Raw genomic sequence first — 18,729 nt, 5'->3', positions numbered from 1 at the left:
CGATAATTAAAAGCGATTCTTTAATCAGCGTAAAACATGCAGGCACGTAGAAATCGTGTAAATCGAATTGTTTAGATGAAGGGCTACGCTTGTACGGTTTCGCTTCGGGAGATTAGCATTTACGCAAACAGTGCCAACGAAGAAGAAGCTGAGATAACTAATTGTAAATAATATTAATCAAAGTATTTTTTTTCCTAAGACGAGATGCGTGCATCTTCTGTTATTTAAATCAGTCTCTACAAAAGCTGAAGGACGAATACGCTAAAAAATGCTACCAATTAAATTAACTGGAATTTTCTATGTATAATCGCCACCGAAGCTGCATGACATTAAATAAAGGTTTTATGCATCAGACGCCCGCAGCCACTTCTGTAATTATTTTCATACTAATATTGTCCCTTTTAAAAGAAGCCATTCATCCCCCAAAGTCTCCGGACACCGCAAAAACGACCGCTTCATCCCTTTCGTATCACATGAGCCTAAATGTATGCAATCGCATGGCACCGTCCAGATAGCAAATGCGCGCGCGCCTCTGCACCCGGGACAGGAGAGATCCCCGGTGCACCCGGTCCGAGGTAAAAACCCCCGCACAAGTGCCTCGTAAAAATCGCAACCAAAAACTCACAACCCAACAGCAATAAATTCGTCTTTGCGAGCCTCCATGTATGAGCAGTTGCGATAAAATTTTATGAATTTTTAATGATTCGCAAAACTAAAATTACGGATCTCGCATTCTCACAGTGTGTGTGTTTGTGTCCAACCAGTGGAATCGAAATCCAGCAGTCGCCACCCAGGAGTATGGCTTTTCCTGGCGAAAACCCGTCACCAGCTTAGTGTGAAATGTTTTCTTACCCCCGAAAAGTGTTCGCTGGTCCTCCTACTGGCAGTGGAAAAACTTCCGAACCAAGTCCTTTCGGGTTCTCGGTGCGGAATTGGGCGAAAAAGTGGGAAGTCGGGCTATCGGACAACCTACATGACGATTTGCTGTTGCACACGATACGGGAGAGGTATTAATCCTCATAAGAAGCTTAAATTATTCAACGTTCGGTGTTGGGTGGCGATGGGATGTCCACGTTGAGATTGCACCAGGGACCACCCCACACACACACACACACACTCAAATGGTTGGACACAAAGGCGCTGGAAAAACTTCAGGCCCAAAAGTCCGAGAAAGAGAAGTAGCTACAACAACAAAAAAAGATTAGAATCCCTGCAAACGATAAACGCAGAATGCAGAAGGCAGAAGGAAGACTGTAGAAGAGACCACCGACCTAAAGGTTCCAGCAGTTTCTCGCGTTTTCACTTTACATCGGTGGTTATCAAACTGACGTAAAAATCCTTAAAGTTTTAGTGCGCACACACACATGAGAAGAACCAATGACCAGCGGTGGTACAGGGTTAGGAGTTAGCAATTTTTCACTTGTTGGCTCATCACCCACTCAAGTACTTCAACGAGCCTCAAGCGCTGTGCTTATGGTAAAAATTTTCGGTACGTAGCAGACAAGGAGATAGAGGAATTATGGTCACATCAACCCCATCTTAAAGGGAGAGCGCTACCATCGTCACAACACCGAAAAATTGGAACCGAGCTCAGGATTGAACAGTTGGGCCCTCACCGAGCACCAGATCGTACTGCTCAGTGCGCTCGGTAAGGTGACGCAAGTGACGGGATTTATGGTTATGGTTATGGCCAACTGCTTTTTATCGCACGTTCTTTATCTTTGGGGAAAACCCTTTTTTTGTGCAGCCTGCAAAACCCTCCCCCCAAACGCTGTTGCGTTCGGATCGATTATTTTCGTCAACCCGGCTCCAAAGGCGACAATCCTTAGTTTTGGTCCGGACTTCCTTCCTGCCGCAACTTTCGGCGCACCGGAACTGCGTTCTCCTTCTTTCATCCCTTTGCTGGGCTTTTTTCCTGCCAGTTCTGCTGGTCCACAGTTTTCCGGGACGCGTTACTCTAATGATGGGAAGGTACGGTTAGAGTGCGCTGAGGTTGGCGCACAGAAACGGCACACAGCAAAACACAACCCGAAACGTGCTGCCGTTCCTTGACCGGGCTGGTAGAAACAATTCTTTTTCGTCTACAGTTTTAGATGTTTCCGCTCGAGTTACTGCGACACCGGTGTTCCTTCCCAGCCGCATCAAAAAACCCTCCCGCCGCAAACGTATTGACTGAAACGGGTTGACATTTCCGGGAGCTGGTCCCCGCAACTTTCGCAATCCTAGCTGCATCCGTTCGGGGCGTGAGTGAAATAGATGATGGTCATGATTGTTTTCCCTGATCCCGGGTTCTGCCATATTTATCATTCCAAATAAAAAGAAGTGTTTTGTTGGAGGTAAGCCCACAGGGGAGCGAAAAAAAGGCATGCCTAAAATGGCCTCATTAAATTAGCTGCTTTATAAAACTGACACTTATTCGGAGTGGAATGAAAATATCACCACTTGAAGCAATTTTACAACTAGAATTAGTCATTTCATGCGAGTCGTTTAGACGAGATTTTTAAATTTGAATTTTATAGAGTCTTATAAGGCTCATTTCAAGGACAATGGATACTCTTATAAGCCTAGACACGATTTTCTATAGTATCTCAGTACCTCACCCGAGGAAAAATTCTACCTCTTCACATTAAAGGTTCTGCAACGTGGATTAAATTTGTGAAGCACACGCTCCCATGAGGATGGCTCACGCATGGCTTTTGATGGCCAATTTTTGCTCCCATTTTGCTGCTTTTCCCTACATCATACCGTGCCGAGTGTTCTGACAAAACATAAAAATAATCACACACACAGCAACGACAACAGCACCCAGAAACCTTTCCAGCTCCCTTTTTTTACCAGGGACAAAGCCCTACCTATCCTTGCTAACAAAGCCTGGCTACAAAACAAAATAAAAAACCACGAGCTAGAACAAAACAAAAAAAAACCCAGCCACCCGCCCCATCACGGCGCAAGGACACGCCACGGGAACGCATGGAGATGGCGAGAGATTTACCGATTGTGGAATTATTTATAGCATAAATTATCTTGTCCGAACGGTTGTTCCGGTCGTGCGGCGAATTCGGATACCGGGCGGATCCGGATCTGATTTTGTTAACGATGCCACTCGGCCATTCAGCTTGTTTTTGGTCCGAAAGTAAATGGAAATGAGCCCAAAATGGAGACGAGGAATTTTTTTTCTCTCGTACGTATACGTATGAATTCTTTGCCTGGGGGGGTAAATCGTCGTCCACAGCATCCATGAAGAAATAAATCATGAAGCCAAAAACTGCAGCTCCAGGAACTCCCGGGGGCAAGGGCTCGTCGGTCTCCCGCTCGCGTGTTTGTCGCGAACCGACTCCAATAATCATCGTAATAATACATGAATGTAGAAGCGAGCTGCCAGGATATCCCGTAGCACCTTCTCGGTTGGGGAGTTCAATTCAACTAACGAGTCCACCAAAGCGAACGATGGTGCGGAAGAACCTGACAAAAATAAAATTAAAAAAAACCCCGCTTTACGGTCAGTACAACAACATCAGCAATTCGTGCCTTGTTTTTGCTCGTTTTGCAGACCACCCTTTCCAGGTGTGGTCGTCCCTTTTGCCACGCATGAAGGATCACTTTATTGGTCCAGCAAACACAGCATCCAACGTGTGGGTTGGTCCCTTCCGCTGCTTCGCTTGCATTGTACGTGAAAATTAAATTAAAATTAACTAAAGCAGACAAATTTCGTATCGCCACTGTAACGGTCGCAAAAAACGAGCATCAGGCAAGCAGCATCAACCCTCGCTTGGTTGGGCGATGAAATCAATGAATGCGCGATGCCACGAGGACACCGGAACACATCGGAAGAATGCAAATTCCAAGCTCGACAGCAAAAAAGGGACTACTAACCTTTACCGATGTCGAACATCGGGTTCGAGGGGTTTTTTTGGTATAAAAAATGCAAAGTTCTCCGCACCGGACACACGCACACACTTGTTCAGGACACTCTTCCCCCGAGCACTCTCCCGATGATTTTACTTTCACCTTCAAGCTGACTGAGAAGCAGCATGTTTGCACCTCGTTGTGGAACTCATGAGGGGAGCGGGGCGGGGAGGGAGGATGAAAAAGGACACCCAGACATGTGCGCCACTCGGAACGTGGCAGAATACCTGACGCAACTGGAACGTCATCGATTCGGTTCAGCCCGGACTCGAGCTGGGCCGTAAATCGATTTAATAACGAGCGAAGAATGAATTCTGCATTCGAACCCCCGGGCGAGGGAGGAAGCGAACCACTGCTACTGCTGTAGGGATCGTAAATAACGCAACACAAGCGTCGTGTTGCGTTTGTGGGACCTTTTTTTTTGTATCCTCCAAGCCTACACCACAGTGTCTAGTGTTCTTCTCCCTCGCCGCGGGAGATACGCCATCAAAAAGGATACAATTTGGCACGCAAATCGATGACGACGCGTTCTGCTACATATCGGTAACCGAAACCTTTCCGGGACGGGTCAACCATGTCTGTCCTACCTGGCAAACGCACCGACTAGTAATTATAAACAACGGACAGCTATAGCTGGTTGGCCGGTCTGCGTTTTAAGTATGTGATACGCAGCTCGCTGATTGCTGAAGTGGCATTTGCATACTTGGCCTTCTTGTTCCGCGCGCGTCCCAATGAGAGAGACCGACGTTCAGCTAGCGTATTCCGCTGGCAATGTTCGATTAATATTTTATTACCAATTGGATAGCAATAATTAGCGATCGTGCTCCGAGCGTGCAATCCGGTGTGAATGGGATGCGAGCTGGACGCTATTCGCTAATGGCCTTCGATCGGGGACAACTCTCAGTTTGGCGAGTGCAAGGCGAGCGAATGACCACAGGTTGCACCGTATGATCGATTGAAAACGATTCTTTAATTGATATCGACCAGAAGGTGCTAATGAAACTGTTCTTTAATGGGATTATGACGAGAGTTATCGTACGGTTTTCTGTTATAGTTATTTTCAAATTGATATTGCCGATATCGTGGATTCCTTTAAAATTAGGCTACTTATCGAGGATTATTGTAACAGATCAATAAATCTTCATTTCATAACAAATCTTTTCCGAGGAGCTTTAGTTTTCTTATAAGTTGTGATTATCTCTCGAACATATTCTACACTAAAATGAATTTACTATTCGAACTAAAGCAGACGATAGAAAACTAAAGGTAAAGTTCCTTAAAAACTTTAATATTTTATTTTATTCGTTTACTTTTCCCTCTGCTGTTTTTTCTCTTTGTTTATTTTCTTCACCTTAATATAAAAGTTCATTAAGTTTTCAATTTTGTTTATCAAAATTAATAACTATTTTCCTGCTTAGTTCTTCCTTTTTTATTATGATATTCCTTTTTTTCGCTGTCATTTTTTCTGTTCTTTTTCTTAATCTTTTATTAATTTTATATATTCTTGGAAGTTTCTAAAGATTTTCGTTTAGATATATGAAGTTTCATTCAAACATTTTTCCTTTATTCTGTTCTTCAGTTTTCCCGGCTTATTTGAACCTAATTCTAATCTTTTTCTACTCGTCTGTTCTTATTCATATAGATGTTATTAGACATGCTATACTAAGGTCTTGCAATTGGTATTCAAAAAATAAACATCAAAGCCAATTTAGATATAGGGGAAAAATCTCGCTATTAATACACCACAAATTGACCAATTATTAGCCACCGATCGAACATTTGCACACTGTTGTGTTGAATATTTTAGCTGGCTGACCCCTCCACCCGAACTGTTGCTTCCGTTTGCAGCTACATGATCAATTTCATCATCTTGAAACGTTCTTAGCATGTTGCCCGGTGGAACCAGCAAATAGGAACATAAACCCCCCCCCCCCCCCCCTGCCATCGATCGCCTCAATTTTGAATCGATTATGCAACCAGGGAACCGGGACAACCTGTGCGTGTGTAGTGCATGTGGTTGCAGCAATGTATGACGCAGTCGCGACTGCGTTCGCGACCCCTTAGTCGGGTGCTCTATCCGTTGTCAATTTCCGCGATTAAATAAAAAGTCCTGCCGCCCCGATTCGGTGGGTTGGTTTGGGTGCAACAGCTCCCCATTCAAGCATAATTTTTCCCACCCATTTACCAACCCCTGATGGGTGGATAGGTCAGAGTGCGTGCGAAGAATGTTTTGTTGCGGTGTACGCTGCCAACGTTAAAATTGATTTATCCATTTCCGATCGATTGGCGTAAATGCTTAACAGTGGCAGATGACATAAGTATATAATGCGTCGGCGGGGAAGGACTGGGAGCCCTATTTTTTAATGCCCTGCTGTTGGGGATTTTTCATTCCATTCTTTCCCGACTGTGTGAGTGTGTGTGCGTGTGTGTACAACCATTGTCATTACTCGGACGCACATTACGGTCATTAAATCAACTGCAGCGTCGAAGCGTACCCTGGCTCTGTTCCACCACCTTATAGTCTTATAATGCGGACGTGAAGCTCGAAGACAAGCTCGATTCCGAACAAACACAAACAAAAAACGGGCCAAAACGAAACGGTGGAAAACAACAGAACCAGAAACCATAAATTCATCCACGTCCGTTAATCCGTCATCTCGGCAGACACTTTACACTTCCCGATTTTTGCTTGATTTTCCTGCCCAGCGATTTTCCCAGTGAAAACAATGTCAGGAGAAGGGAACCCGTGCTCATAAGAATGCAGATTTTCCGACTTTCCGTTCGAGTGATTTTCCGCACACCGAGACTGCAGCACTTCGCAGTGAGCGCCAATCGTAAAATCGCTGCATTATAGCCACCCACAATGCACACACAAACACCGACAGTGAGAGAGAGAAGTGGGGAGCGGGAAAAAGTGGAAAAAAACTAAATGGCACCCTGCAAACACCACACCAAATGACTGCCGAACGTCAATCGGTGGAAAATCATCGGGAACCATAACGGCGCAGGGGATGGAATGTGGAACAAACGAGTGAGTGCGATAAATCGCATCAGCGTGAAAGGAATCTGAAAAACAGACGCCCGTGCTGGAAAATTCCAGAGAGGGAGGAGAGGGAAGCGAAAAGGACATGCGAAGGGAGTGTAAATTTATTTGGATTTCGGTTCGATTTGCATATTTTATGCATTGATAAGTGGAACAGCGCATCGAGCGAATGGGAATATGAAATTGATTTTTGCCCACTGTATGGCGCACGTTGGAATGCGATTCGTGCGACGGCACGGTGTACGATTCGGGCTGCATTGGATCGAAGGAAAGCTACACGAACAGAATTTCTGTTTTTATTGATTTTTTAATCCATCGTACTGACACTTTGCCCTTTTTGTGCCGATGGTGACAAAATGCGGTGGTACGCAAAGGGGGTGTTTTTTTCATTTCCCAATCCCGTACGGAATAACTTTCACTGCTATCGATTTCGCTTTTCCCGTTTGTCAGATATAATTGTTTTTGTGCAATGTTTTGCACCAACGGGTTGAATGGTATTTAATTAATCCTGTTTGCGAAATAGCACGATGCCCACGTGGCGCCGTTGCTGTTTGAAATTGCATAGCAACGGTATGCGCCTAAATGTATGCAATTAGCTCATCTTCGAATTAAAGCTAATAATTCAAACCACTTAACAGAAATATAATTTTTTTAAGGGTAAAACTACGAGTTTCACCTCGAAACAAAAACATTTCACACTTATGTAGAGGTACGTTTTGTAATTTTTCTCCTTTTTTAAAGTGTTTACGCAAAGAACTTCTCTGCTGATCGCACAACAAACCAGCCCCATACATCGTAGCTCGCGCCATGCTCAACCGTCACGTATGACTGCGGATGCACGTCGCACCATAATTTGCTGCCAATGTAGTTTCACCCATTTACCCGATGGCAGTGGAAAATGGTCCCATTCCCATTTTCACGTGCGTTGAGTAGCTTTTGCTTCGAAAAAAAAAGAGCAGCCAAAAAATTCAGAAACATTCGCAAAGAAAATGTCCACCCAATCCCGTGTGGACCGCTTGAAAGGAAATGGAAATCTGCCACTAGGAGAAAGTGAAAAGGGTGCACAATTCTGGCAGTAGCCACCATTACTTTTTTTTCTCCCAAACCAAAATCACCGAAACACCGGGAAACGATCGGAAGTCAGTCGGGTACGGCCGGTCGCAAAAATCGCAACAGCTAATGTGATCGTAGTTTGAGTAGTTTCAACAACATCACATCCTCGTACGTCCCAGGAATCAACAAACACACACACACGCCAACACACGAAGACCGGAAGCACTCTCTAGAATCACCCAAACCATTTGGGAGACCTGTTATATGGGTCCCTTAATAGACATAAAGTCGCCAGAATGTATAACAAGATGACGCAAACATAATTGGATATTTGATACCGTTTCGTTCGTTTGCCTTCTTCTTCCCCGTCGGTCAGTTTGAATGACCCCCACCGTCAAAGGTCTGCTGACGTACATACGAAGCACGGCAGCTAGAATGGGCTGTGGCTAAAATCGTAGCTGGAGCAACAGCAGCAGCAGCAGCATCACATTCAATTCCCATTCACTCCCAGATGCAGACGATGGTAAGAGCTCGGGACGGCGACTTTCATTCCTACTTAATACTATTCGGTGCCCATTAGCAGCAACGGCCAGAATAACAATAAAACCAGTCAACATTTCAACGCGCTCACAGCAGGCCCGGCGCCTTGAGGAATCCCACTGCGTATTCTAGCGCGGTCCGGTCCGTCTTAAACTTTCAACGCAACAGTGAATGAACTGAACCTTTCACTTCATTTGACTTGAACGCAGTGTCGGGAAGCCACGGCCGACTGCCGATTGCGAATTTCCAATTTTCCATAAAAGAAAACACTCGCCCCCGCTCGATCCAGGACTAGAGGACCCGTGCTCTGGAGCATTTGTTTGGGGAATTCTTTCAGCGTGTTTTTCACGCTTTTCCCGCTGAACGAAGGCAATGCAGGCACGTCTTTACCATCGTTGATGGTTAGGAACTGGAGAGCTTGCCGATGTTTTCCCTTTAAGCCAACCATTCTGAGACAGGTCTCCAGCCTAATCCCGTAGTCGGGCTAAACTGGGAGATGCCTTTAAATTCTGCTGCTTTATTTCTCCGGTTTTATTGCCGCACCCGAGTTCGTCGGGTCCGAAATGAGTTCAAGGATATGTTTTTTTTCTCTCTCTCTCTTGGTTCCTTCCCTTTCCGTGGTTTTCGCAAAAATAAATGTTTGTTTTCACGCTGCCACTTTATGCGCTTTCGCTCGTTCGCCTCCTTCGGGGAAGTGCGTGTTAATGAAAATGAGCCGACGCGAGTTGTGACTGGGCAGCTCTAACGCATTTTCTCGTCCTTGCTTTTTCTTTTGGGCAGGTCCGACAGCACAGAAATGGGACGATGGGCTAAAACATCAAAAACTCTATTTCGTTATCTGGAGCAGGTCCCGGGGGATAATGCAACACCCCAAAATTGGGGACACCATCGTTCGGGGTGAAAATGGACGAAATGGCACATGGTTTTGATTTTGATTATGTTTACGTCGTTTAATGGGGGAAAGGGGCATCGCCGGAATCGATCCGTGGACATTTGAGGGTGGTCAATGGAGATTTGATGTGATTTTTTCATTAGACTCTTGGGATGGCCATCCGATTGAGTGGGATGTGAGATTGTTTAATTTCGGTAGCACGGTATCCACTAGAGCGCTTTTTGAAACGTGGAACAAAACATAAAGCAGCTTCTTCAAACAATATATTGCTTCACAACTCCAAGCTCTAACAATCGTCATCACACTCTTGATGACTTAATCAAATGAATCAGACATGTATTATTGCTTCCGAACAAATTGTTCCTTAATCACCCCCTTCGCGGAAAATCAACACGAGCTGACCCATTCCTCCTGGGCCGTTCCCAAACAACTGTAATCCTTTAATCCGTCCGCAAACACTATCCAACAAAGGCATGGACTTTCTTCTCACGCAATCCCGCAACCGAAAAACGCAACGCTACCCACCGGTTCCAGCCGGCGGACAAAACGTCGCATTAGCATTGTAATGCGTATCACTTTAACCATCAACAGCAGATTACATAAAGTTAGAATTATGTTAGAAACCGCGTGCGCCCCAATCGCCAACCCGAAACGACCGACACGAACACGAGCTACCCTGCCCTGGGAGGAGGGTAAGCCATTCACGTCCACGTTTCGTTAACATTCGGGGATGCCTTTCTTCCAAAACCAGTTCGTGGCTTGCGGGACTGCCAGCTATGGTACGGTTGGGAAGGAGAATCATTCCCATTCAAGGCACGTGCACCTGCAGTCCATGTACATGCTGGGGAATGTCCAGTCGTCGGTTGTCGTCGTCGCTTGTCCCATTAGCTAATCCCAATTAAACGGAGCAACTAGCGATGACTCTTGTCACGACACATGAGCGCAGGCACGCACGCACGCCGGACAGCGATAGTGGAAAACAAAAACCATCAAACGGCCCACCATGCAACACTACCGCCACTACTACTCACCGTTGTACAGGATGGTAGACTCGCGCGTGGCCGCTTCCGGTGAATGGGGCGGTGGACTCGGTGCCGTTGCACCGGCCGTCGGCGAGGACGGACCCCAACAGGTGGCTACCGTACTGCCAGTGGACTTGCTGCTGGCCGCGGTTGCCGTTGCTGCCGCCGGCGAATCACCCACCACGTCAATTTCCTCATCCTCTTCGCCGAGCTCGCTGGCCGGGGTTTGCGTTGTCCCGGTGCTCTGCGGTTGACTACATTCAGGCGCAACCGATGCGGGCGAGCTGGATGTGCTGGTAGTGGCGCTACTACTAGGACTACCACCAACACCACTACTACTGCTACCACTACTGCTGCTGCCCGTTCGTTCCACCGTCGATGGTGAAGATGCTACCTGGTGTGGACTGTTTGTGCTGGCGGAGGTGATGGTGGTCGTCGTCGTCGTGATGGAGGAGGATGCCGTGTCCAGCTCTTGCTCGGTGACCGGCTGCTCTTCTGCTCGGTCGGGCCATGGATAGGCTTTCCACTTTTTTGCCATCAAACAGCGGGGCATTTTGAGGACTTTTGTGTGTGTGTGTGTTTCGTTGTTGAGTGTGCAGAGAAAGCTGAACAGCGCTTTCGACTTTTCCGTGCTGACCAACGACACCTTAAATGAACTCCAGAACTGGTAAGGATTACGATCAGGTACTTCTAAATACTGCTTTCAGCGCACAAGTGCATCGATTGCTGCTGCTCTCCAGGACCCTCCTCACGGTCGGCCAAGCCGATCCATGGCAAGTGCCACAACCGCACCGGATTGTTTCGACTTTTATCTCACGACCAGTACGGGGCGTAAATCAACACTACCGGTTGCATTGGTTCGCATCGAGGTAAATACTCTAGTGCCACTTCTGGAACTTAGACGATACACGCTCGTGGATGATTCCTTCCGGTACTCAGCAATTGTTGGCCTCTGTTGATTTGGCCGTCACCGTCTGTTCTCGTTAGCACGGGTACTGTGTTGCTTAAACTTTTCTTTTTTTTTGTGTATTCTTGTGTTGCCTCGCAGCAAAGCACCAGAGCAGACGATGTACCTCTTAAGGCTACGGGGCTTCCGTTTTATATCCGCACCGTACCGCCCGGGTACGTGAGCCGAGGATTCTCCGGAGAATACTCGCCGTGGTGACGCCTCGTCCAGCACGGGAAGGATAGAATAAATTTTACGCCAGAACGTGACACAGATACGAAAGCACTTTCCCGGATCCCGGAGGCGAAGATGGAGAAGAATTGGCTGGAATTTGGGGATCCGCTAGGATCGAGCACGTGCACTGCGGACGGGCATGAAGAATTGCAGTCCTGCTCACCAGTAATGGTACCCAGCGCAACACGAACACACACACACACGCGAGAACTTTACCGGATACGGTTGGCGAGTGTTTCAGTTTGGGCAAAGTGACGCGTAAAACAGAGAAAACACAATCACCAGCAACCAGAAGATTCGTTGAAACTAGACGAACTGGACGCAGAAATTGACACGATTGCTAGCCCGGGTAAACCTTGCGCGCACAAACATCCACAGAAGTAGTCCGTAATCCGTAACAGCTAGAGTCCATCAGCCACCAGCGAGGTCAGCGGCTTGCATTCGGGCCCCCAAAAAATGTTATAAAATCGACGGAAACAACAGGCTCACACTAACACAAACTCCATTGCTCCAGCCGTGCCGCCATTATCCCGTAAGCGCCACTCATGCCACCCGACCCGGTACGAAGACGATTTATTTCGTTCGCATCGGAATCGATCGAACTGTTGTGGGTCAACAGTTCTTCTTCAGGGGCAAACCACACCTTTTCTTTTGCGGTGTTGCCTATTGCTTGTTACTAACGGCTTTATTGCTTTTCTTCCTATTGCTTTTCGGTTGTATCAGAGTGCAAACAGTGCCACTGTTTCGGACAGGCTGGGTTACAGTTCCAGTGTTAGACAACACTACAGAGTACAGTCAGAGGACAGACGAAACAACACAGCACACAGATAAGCACAGACGGAGAAAGTTCGTCGGATCGGTCGTCCTGAGTTGGAAGGTAGAGGCAGAAGACAGTTCATCAACTTCACATTTGCAACGACACAGTTGAGAGAATGGCCCGGCGAGACTTGCCAGAACCTTTGTCACCCGCGCCTAAAGACAGACAGCTGGCCGGGTGGACCGAGTAGAAGATAGAACGACCGATAGTAGCGACGGAAGGGCGTTACATTATCCTAGTTCTTGAGGCCGGTTACTGTAGCGGGTTTGGGCGGGTTAAGGACCCGGTTCATCAGCCTCGAAGCCGGTACACCGATAATGCTGTGGCTCTGCATTGATTCCTTTTGGTTTTTTTTTTCTACTGCTGGATCCTCACAAGCGTCACGAAGCAGGCACACACATACCAAACACCAAAACTGCACTCAAAAACTCATCCGAAACTCCGACGAAAAGGAGTAGAACCGAAACGACACCAAACACGCGATAACGTTTGCACAGTTACTAGTGCTCATCGCTCGAGCCACGGTCACTTCAAACTACTGCTTTCACGCTTCCTGCCACACTGCAGCTCTTGGCGGATCGTACTGATTCTCCTGCACCGTACCGAGAGCTGAGTAGATTAGTAGATCAATGCACACCAATTTACCGTACACACTATTTACTAATGCTTCTAGGGAACTGATTTGATTCTCTCCGTTTGCAAAATGCACACTACGCAGATAAACACTCGTGCAGCGTTTCGTTTTTTTGGGCTACTCCGTTCCACGACCGTAAGAGGCAGAGGAAGTTGCACTAAACCAACACTAACGAAGCACTAAACCAAAACACAGTATTCACAACACGCACTCACACGTGACAGATGACAGATGCGAAACGGTTTCCGGTAGGAGGGTAGACCCAGAAAGCCAGGAAATCAGGGGGGGGCGAGCGAAGGGGTCTACACCAACAAGTTCATGTGTGTGAAATGTAAATGTACATGTAAACGGAAAAAATAGTTGATACAAGAGTGATACGAGAGAGAAAAAAGTATCGGCACGACAACCGCACTGTACGAACCGTCGAAGGCGTTTGAATCCTGGCCGGCGCCGTGTAGTTGCATTTATGAAACCGAACCCGTTTCTGTCCGGCCCGAAGCATCCCGAAACCCGAACCCGGTCCTGTCACTGCTGGGGGAGGTTTGGTCTCGTCCTGGTGTGCCCGCGCTCGGGTACGTTTCGTGTGCGGTTGTGTGCGCGCGTCCGAGGGTTCGTGCATGCGAACAAGTTGCAGTCACCCGTGCTGGGTTCGAAGGGTGTTGCATGCAAGTTTTGGGATGGCGATGGAAGGCAGTACGACGTTCGGACCGTTTTACGAATGTTCGGCTGCTCGGCTGTCGGTCGGTGCAACACGTTGGTGTACCACCAACACGCGCAACCGTGTACATAAGCGTGAACGCAACAAATGGTAGAACAGCAACAGCAAGCAATGCTGGAAGCCCTAAAGCTGCTGTCGCTTCTGTCTTTGTGTGTGCGCTCGGTTTCGGGCATTCGGTTCGGGTTTTGGATTTTCCCCTACACGAAACTCAGGCTGGCTTGTGTGGCTGGTCACCCTGCTTGGATTGCATGTAGTTTATGCTTTATGCTTCGGTGGGTTTCTTTCATTTCCTCCTGCTGATCCGTTCGCACAGGATCCGTTCTCCGTTGCAGTCACTCCACGGTTGGTTCGGCTATGTTTTGACCCTTTCTACGTCCGGCTGACGTGTGCCACGGACGCATTGTTGATATCTTATTCCTATCTGCCTGGCATCCCTTTTCAATCCCTCCGGATCCTTCCGTCTTTTTTTAGGGCTTCTCGCCGGCAACATGCTCTCTCACTGTTTTTGCTCTCTCTTTCTCATGGTATCGCTATTATGAATGAAATTTATCCTGCGATCTTCCTTCGGCATGAGAACTCTATAGTGAGTTCACACTTTTCTCACCAGCTCACCAACTCTCACAATTTGCTTTCCCCATTTCTCAACTCACTTCTTTGGTGATGTTTGCTGCTGTTGCACAACATGTAACCACGAGCCAAACCTTAACTGCAGTATTTAAAGTTTTGGCACGTGCTTAATATTTCAGATTCTCCTTTTTCCTTCTCACCTTGTAATGTGTTGTGAATCGGTTTTAGTCTAGCAGACATCAATTTCTTTCGATTGAAGAATTGGTTCTCGAGCAGCTGAGTTAAGCTGAGTAAGGAACATTTAAATTATTCAAATATTAAGATATTAAAATTAATATAAATTATTGTAAAAAAAAGGTAAAGCAATACATTACCTTTTCATACAGCCTCAGTAAGAGAATTTAAGATCTTAAGGACCCGATGCGTATGTAATTAAAGGATGAAAACAAGTTTAAAAACAGTTTTAAATAACACTGATGTATAAAGACTTTTACAGTTTAATACAAAATATATCATCATTTCGTGAATTATGTATCAGACAGCAAAACCTCAAAAGAAATACTAAAAACAGATCGTTTTGCATCACATACCTCTTTACTCACTACTCATTTAAGTCAAACAGTTCTACAGACCATTATAACGTTACATTCAATCCAATAATCCATTTATGTTACAAAACCGAAGTCTATACCTTTCTTACTTTATTGTACGGACTTTCGAGACACAGTATGCAACAAAAACTGGCTAACATACCGCTTAAAATTATCCTTCTTACAGCTAATGACTGAGAAGTTGTTTGTTGTGTAGCTTTAGTCAGCCAGACAACCTGTAGCGATCCAGCAGCAGATCACACACGCTAGCGTTTTGACACCTCAGCTAATGCTTCCACAGCATCAGACGAGATGAAGAACGTTTCGATGCGTGTTTGAAGGTCATGAATTGAGCTTTTAATGTGTCCCAATCCATTTAGGAACAGGCTCAAAAATGATTTTGAATCTTTCTTATCGGTTGATTGCGATTCTTTAGGCTGAGTCTCCGGTTCCGCGAGCTCAACTTCATCCTGCTGCGGTACTGATACAGTACCCTCATCTGCTGACTGAATTCCCGTTGCCTCTTCCTCAACATCAGTCACAGCAGTGTCCACTATCACAGGTTCCTCAGAATTGCTTACGACTGGGTCAGCTTCAGCCTCTTCTTTCTTTTCCACATCTTTTGGCAATTCAGGATCACTTTCCTTTCCGGGTGCTGTCTCTACTGGTTGATCGGATAATCCGGTTGATGGTGGTGCAGTGTCCTGATCAACTACGGTCACATTTTGAGCTTCTGGTGTTGGAGTTTCTCGTTTGGCCATCCGGGTGCGCCTTGGAGACGCAGTTGCTGTGGAGAATGCTGCTACCAGGAACAATGCAAGCAATAGCTTTTGCTTCATCTCTAGAATTACAAAAATAGAAATTATTTACCAATCACGGACGTTCTTGAGATGCATTTTGTTCTACATACTGTTTTTTTGTTGTTTCTTTTTCAATCTTGATCAATAGTTTTTACTCCTACCCAACTGTTCCCCTCTACGCACTGCAACGAAATGCTAGGCAGTATTCGTGCTACAGTCGTCTTTATATAGCCTACTTCATTCTTACTGGCTTCCTTCACCTAGCTAGACACTTGCAACACTGTAAAGCTACGCTGGCGCTGGAACTCGGTTAAGACACCTTATCACTCAGCAAGACTCAAGTCGCAAAACAATTCCTCGCTCAGAACGTGCCCAAATACGCAACATGCTCTGTAAACCATCTTTACCCAGAACGTCACGTGTTTCACGATGACATACAAGCGGATCCAGTCGTACCGAATCGCGTTACTTAACTAACTGTGAGGTGCTCCCGAACCGCTCGCACCAAATATTTTGTAACCTGTTCACTGACTATCAAAGCCCAACAAAGTTTAACAATTGCATAATTTTCTTCCACAAACACATTCGCACTAACAAATAAACCATTTGGATGTTGCAAAAAAACAGCTTAAAATGCTTTTTTTTGTATCACTCTATTTGGCCTGAAGCAACCCAGCTCGAAACCGCACACATTGCAATAATAGTTATGTTTACCAACAAACCAGCCCGAGTTGGAGTTTGTTTGTGTTTTCGCACCATGTGCCGGTTGTGTGTTTTGGTTGGGGATTTGTTTGTTTTTTGTTTGCTAGGTCTTGGACCAGTTGGGAGGCCCAGTGGTAGCTGCCGGACCGCGTATCGAATCCCATCCGGAGCGTTCCACTTACCAATGCCTGTCTGTATAACTACAGGCAAAATAAAGTCAAGGAAACCTGAAACTTTGAAGATTCTTTAAAGAAGAAATGTCCCACTGATTACAATGGGTAGTGATTACAAAAATGGTCTAGTGAAGGGTGATCATCAACCATCCCAAACCCGGGAGAACCTGTCAACTCAGGCTTTCTTCACTTAATTACCCTTCTTTAGTCAGAGCTGCATTACTGGAACTTTTGGAACCATAGCAACATTTTATCCCATCGCTTGAAAATCCATCTTACTTACTGAGCCGTCGACTTGATCATCGATATTTCTCACCATCTTCTAGCTCTTCCAAAATAACTGTTCCTTTCTCTTCTATGCAGTATTTCATTTCATTTGTTTTTATTCTTTTATTCACAATCGTTAACATCGAAATACAAACTAATTCATATTCAACACAACCGTAACAACCAGCACCAACACCGAGGAAACACCACGAATAGTTGCACCCGACTGCAACTCTCCTTCCTCGCCCGAACGACGCACACGGCTAAACACAGGCCGCCCTACCGTTGGCTTCGGTTTCTCCACAACGCAGTCGGTGCTGGGCGCATGCTCATAGTCACACTGGCATGACTCATGGTTCCAGTACAGCCGTTTCGGACAGCTCAGCTCAACCGGTACGGTCAACACACAGGCGTAGAATTTATGACAATCACTGTGCGGTATGAAGATCACTTCCTCGGTCGGATTTGCATGCACAGGACAGCGGGTCAGCTTGGGAGGACATTTGCTCACCGGGCCTGGTCCAGGAACTAGCGCCAACGATTCTTTCCAGATGCATTGCGACACCTCCGGTACGATGCACGTGGATTCCACCGTGTCCCATTCCGAACCACGTGGACAACGCTGCTCGATCGCTTTCGTTCCGATGCAGGTGAGATATCGGCTACAATCGGTGGGATGAGGAAGGTGCGGTTTGTCGCCCAGACACGGAGATACTTCTTCCGTAAAACCAGCCACAAAGTTCACCAACAAACAGACGGCTAAAACTAAAGCAGTTTTCGTGTTAAAATTAAGCTCGCTCTGGGTGTGAATTCCAAGCACATACCGATCACCATTTCTCCAGTTGCACTATTGCACAGCTGTGCACCGGGGACTTATGATAGCAATACTGATAAAAATCTGCTTTTTTCCTCAACCGGGCACAACCAGCTAGATATCATCTTTTATAGCTAGCGCCTGTTAGTGCTGTACCGGGGAATATAAAGTGTGATGCAGTCAAGTGGTTCGAGAGTGAATCGATGTCAGTCACCACGCGTCATTTGCTCAGCAATGTTTGCACGAATGTGCGTTTTTTTATTACGCTCTCTCTCTCTTATTGACACCACTAGCCACGAGGAACGTAGGCCGGTGAGATACTATTATTAGTGATGGTTTCACTATCTACAACTAGTACAATAGTGCAAACAGCAGTACAACTATTCGCAAGGTCACTGATAGTTGATATGGAGATCTAAGGCCTAGCTGCGCTCCAGTGACTTGCAGCTCTGGAGCATAATATCTCCTGTCTTTCTAGGCTCGGTTTTTCGGCGACTGGGGTAAAACAGGGGTTTGTTTACTGAACCGTCACTATTCCAAAATTAAACAATAATAGGCCCTTCACACATATCAACAGGAAGATCACCAACCACACCAGTGTGCGAATCGAACCAGCACTACATATGCAAAAATATTCATGCACCGTGGACCGAGGTGCAGTTTAAACCCTATTTGTTTCCACCTGTACACCATCTGTTTCTACCTCCCCTTTCCCAATGGCCCTGTTCCCCCCTTCCCCCCCGCAGCGAAATGCCTATCTGTTTTTCCCCTGTCAACTTTATTCAGCGCTGAATCAACCACCCATCACCCTTGTATGCAGCGAGAGAGACAGCACCGAATGGAACCCATTTTCAAATATGCCACTTTGACACTCGTTCCCGTTCCCGACGTTAGCGGGCCCTTTGCCTGGGTGTTTGGGTGATTTGATCCTGGCCGTATTTTGCCACTAACCTTTAGCCTCGCGTGCTGCCCTGGTTGCTGTTTTTTTTTTTTGCTCTAAACTATACCGCG

The 18,729-nt window shown here is 46.4% G+C and overlaps 3 protein-coding genes across 3 annotated transcripts in view; all 3 read right to left on the bottom strand.

Moving 5' to 3' along the window:
* The window catches only part of LOC118510563 (protein glass-like), a 67,261-nt gene extending 53,745 nt beyond the window's left edge, over positions 1-13,516 (bottom strand). Inside the window, exon 1 of the mRNA XM_036052547.1 lies at positions 10,466-13,516. Within this exon, the coding sequence (XP_035908440.1) occupies positions 10,466-11,009 (544 nt within the window). The 5' untranslated portion in view covers positions 11,010-13,516. The remainder of the gene's footprint in view (positions 1-10,465) is intronic.
* A 1,428-nt stretch (positions 13,517-14,944) lies between these two features.
* Positions 14,945-16,247, bottom strand: LOC118509842. Its single transcript, XM_036051035.1, has 2 exons — positions 15,873-16,247; positions 14,945-15,803 (listed from the first exon to the last, which is right to left on the bottom strand). The coding sequence occupies exon 2, from the start codon at positions 15,799-15,801 to the stop codon at positions 15,229-15,231; it is 573 nt and encodes a 190-aa protein (XP_035906928.1). The 5' UTR covers positions 15,802-15,803; positions 15,873-16,247; the 3' UTR covers positions 14,945-15,228.
* A 746-nt stretch (positions 16,248-16,993) lies between these two features.
* On the bottom strand, positions 16,994-17,963 carry LOC118509254 (peritrophin-1-like). Its single transcript, XM_036049589.1, has 2 exons — positions 17,729-17,963; positions 16,994-17,669 (listed from the first exon to the last, which is right to left on the bottom strand). Exons 1-2 carry the CDS (start codon positions 17,736-17,738, stop codon positions 17,059-17,061), a joined length of 621 nt encoding a protein of 206 aa, XP_035905482.1. The 5' UTR covers positions 17,739-17,963; the 3' UTR covers positions 16,994-17,058.
* Positions 17,964-18,729: the final 766 nt, after the last annotated feature.

The sequence above is a fragment of the Anopheles stephensi genome, chromosome 3, assembly GCF_013141755.1.
Source record: "Anopheles stephensi strain Indian chromosome 3, UCI_ANSTEP_V1.0, whole genome shotgun sequence".
NCBI lineage: Eukaryota > Metazoa > Arthropoda > Insecta > Diptera > Culicidae > Anopheles > Anopheles stephensi.
The sequence above is the reverse complement of the archived record's forward strand: the minus strand, read 5'-3'. Positions and strand labels throughout refer to the sequence as shown.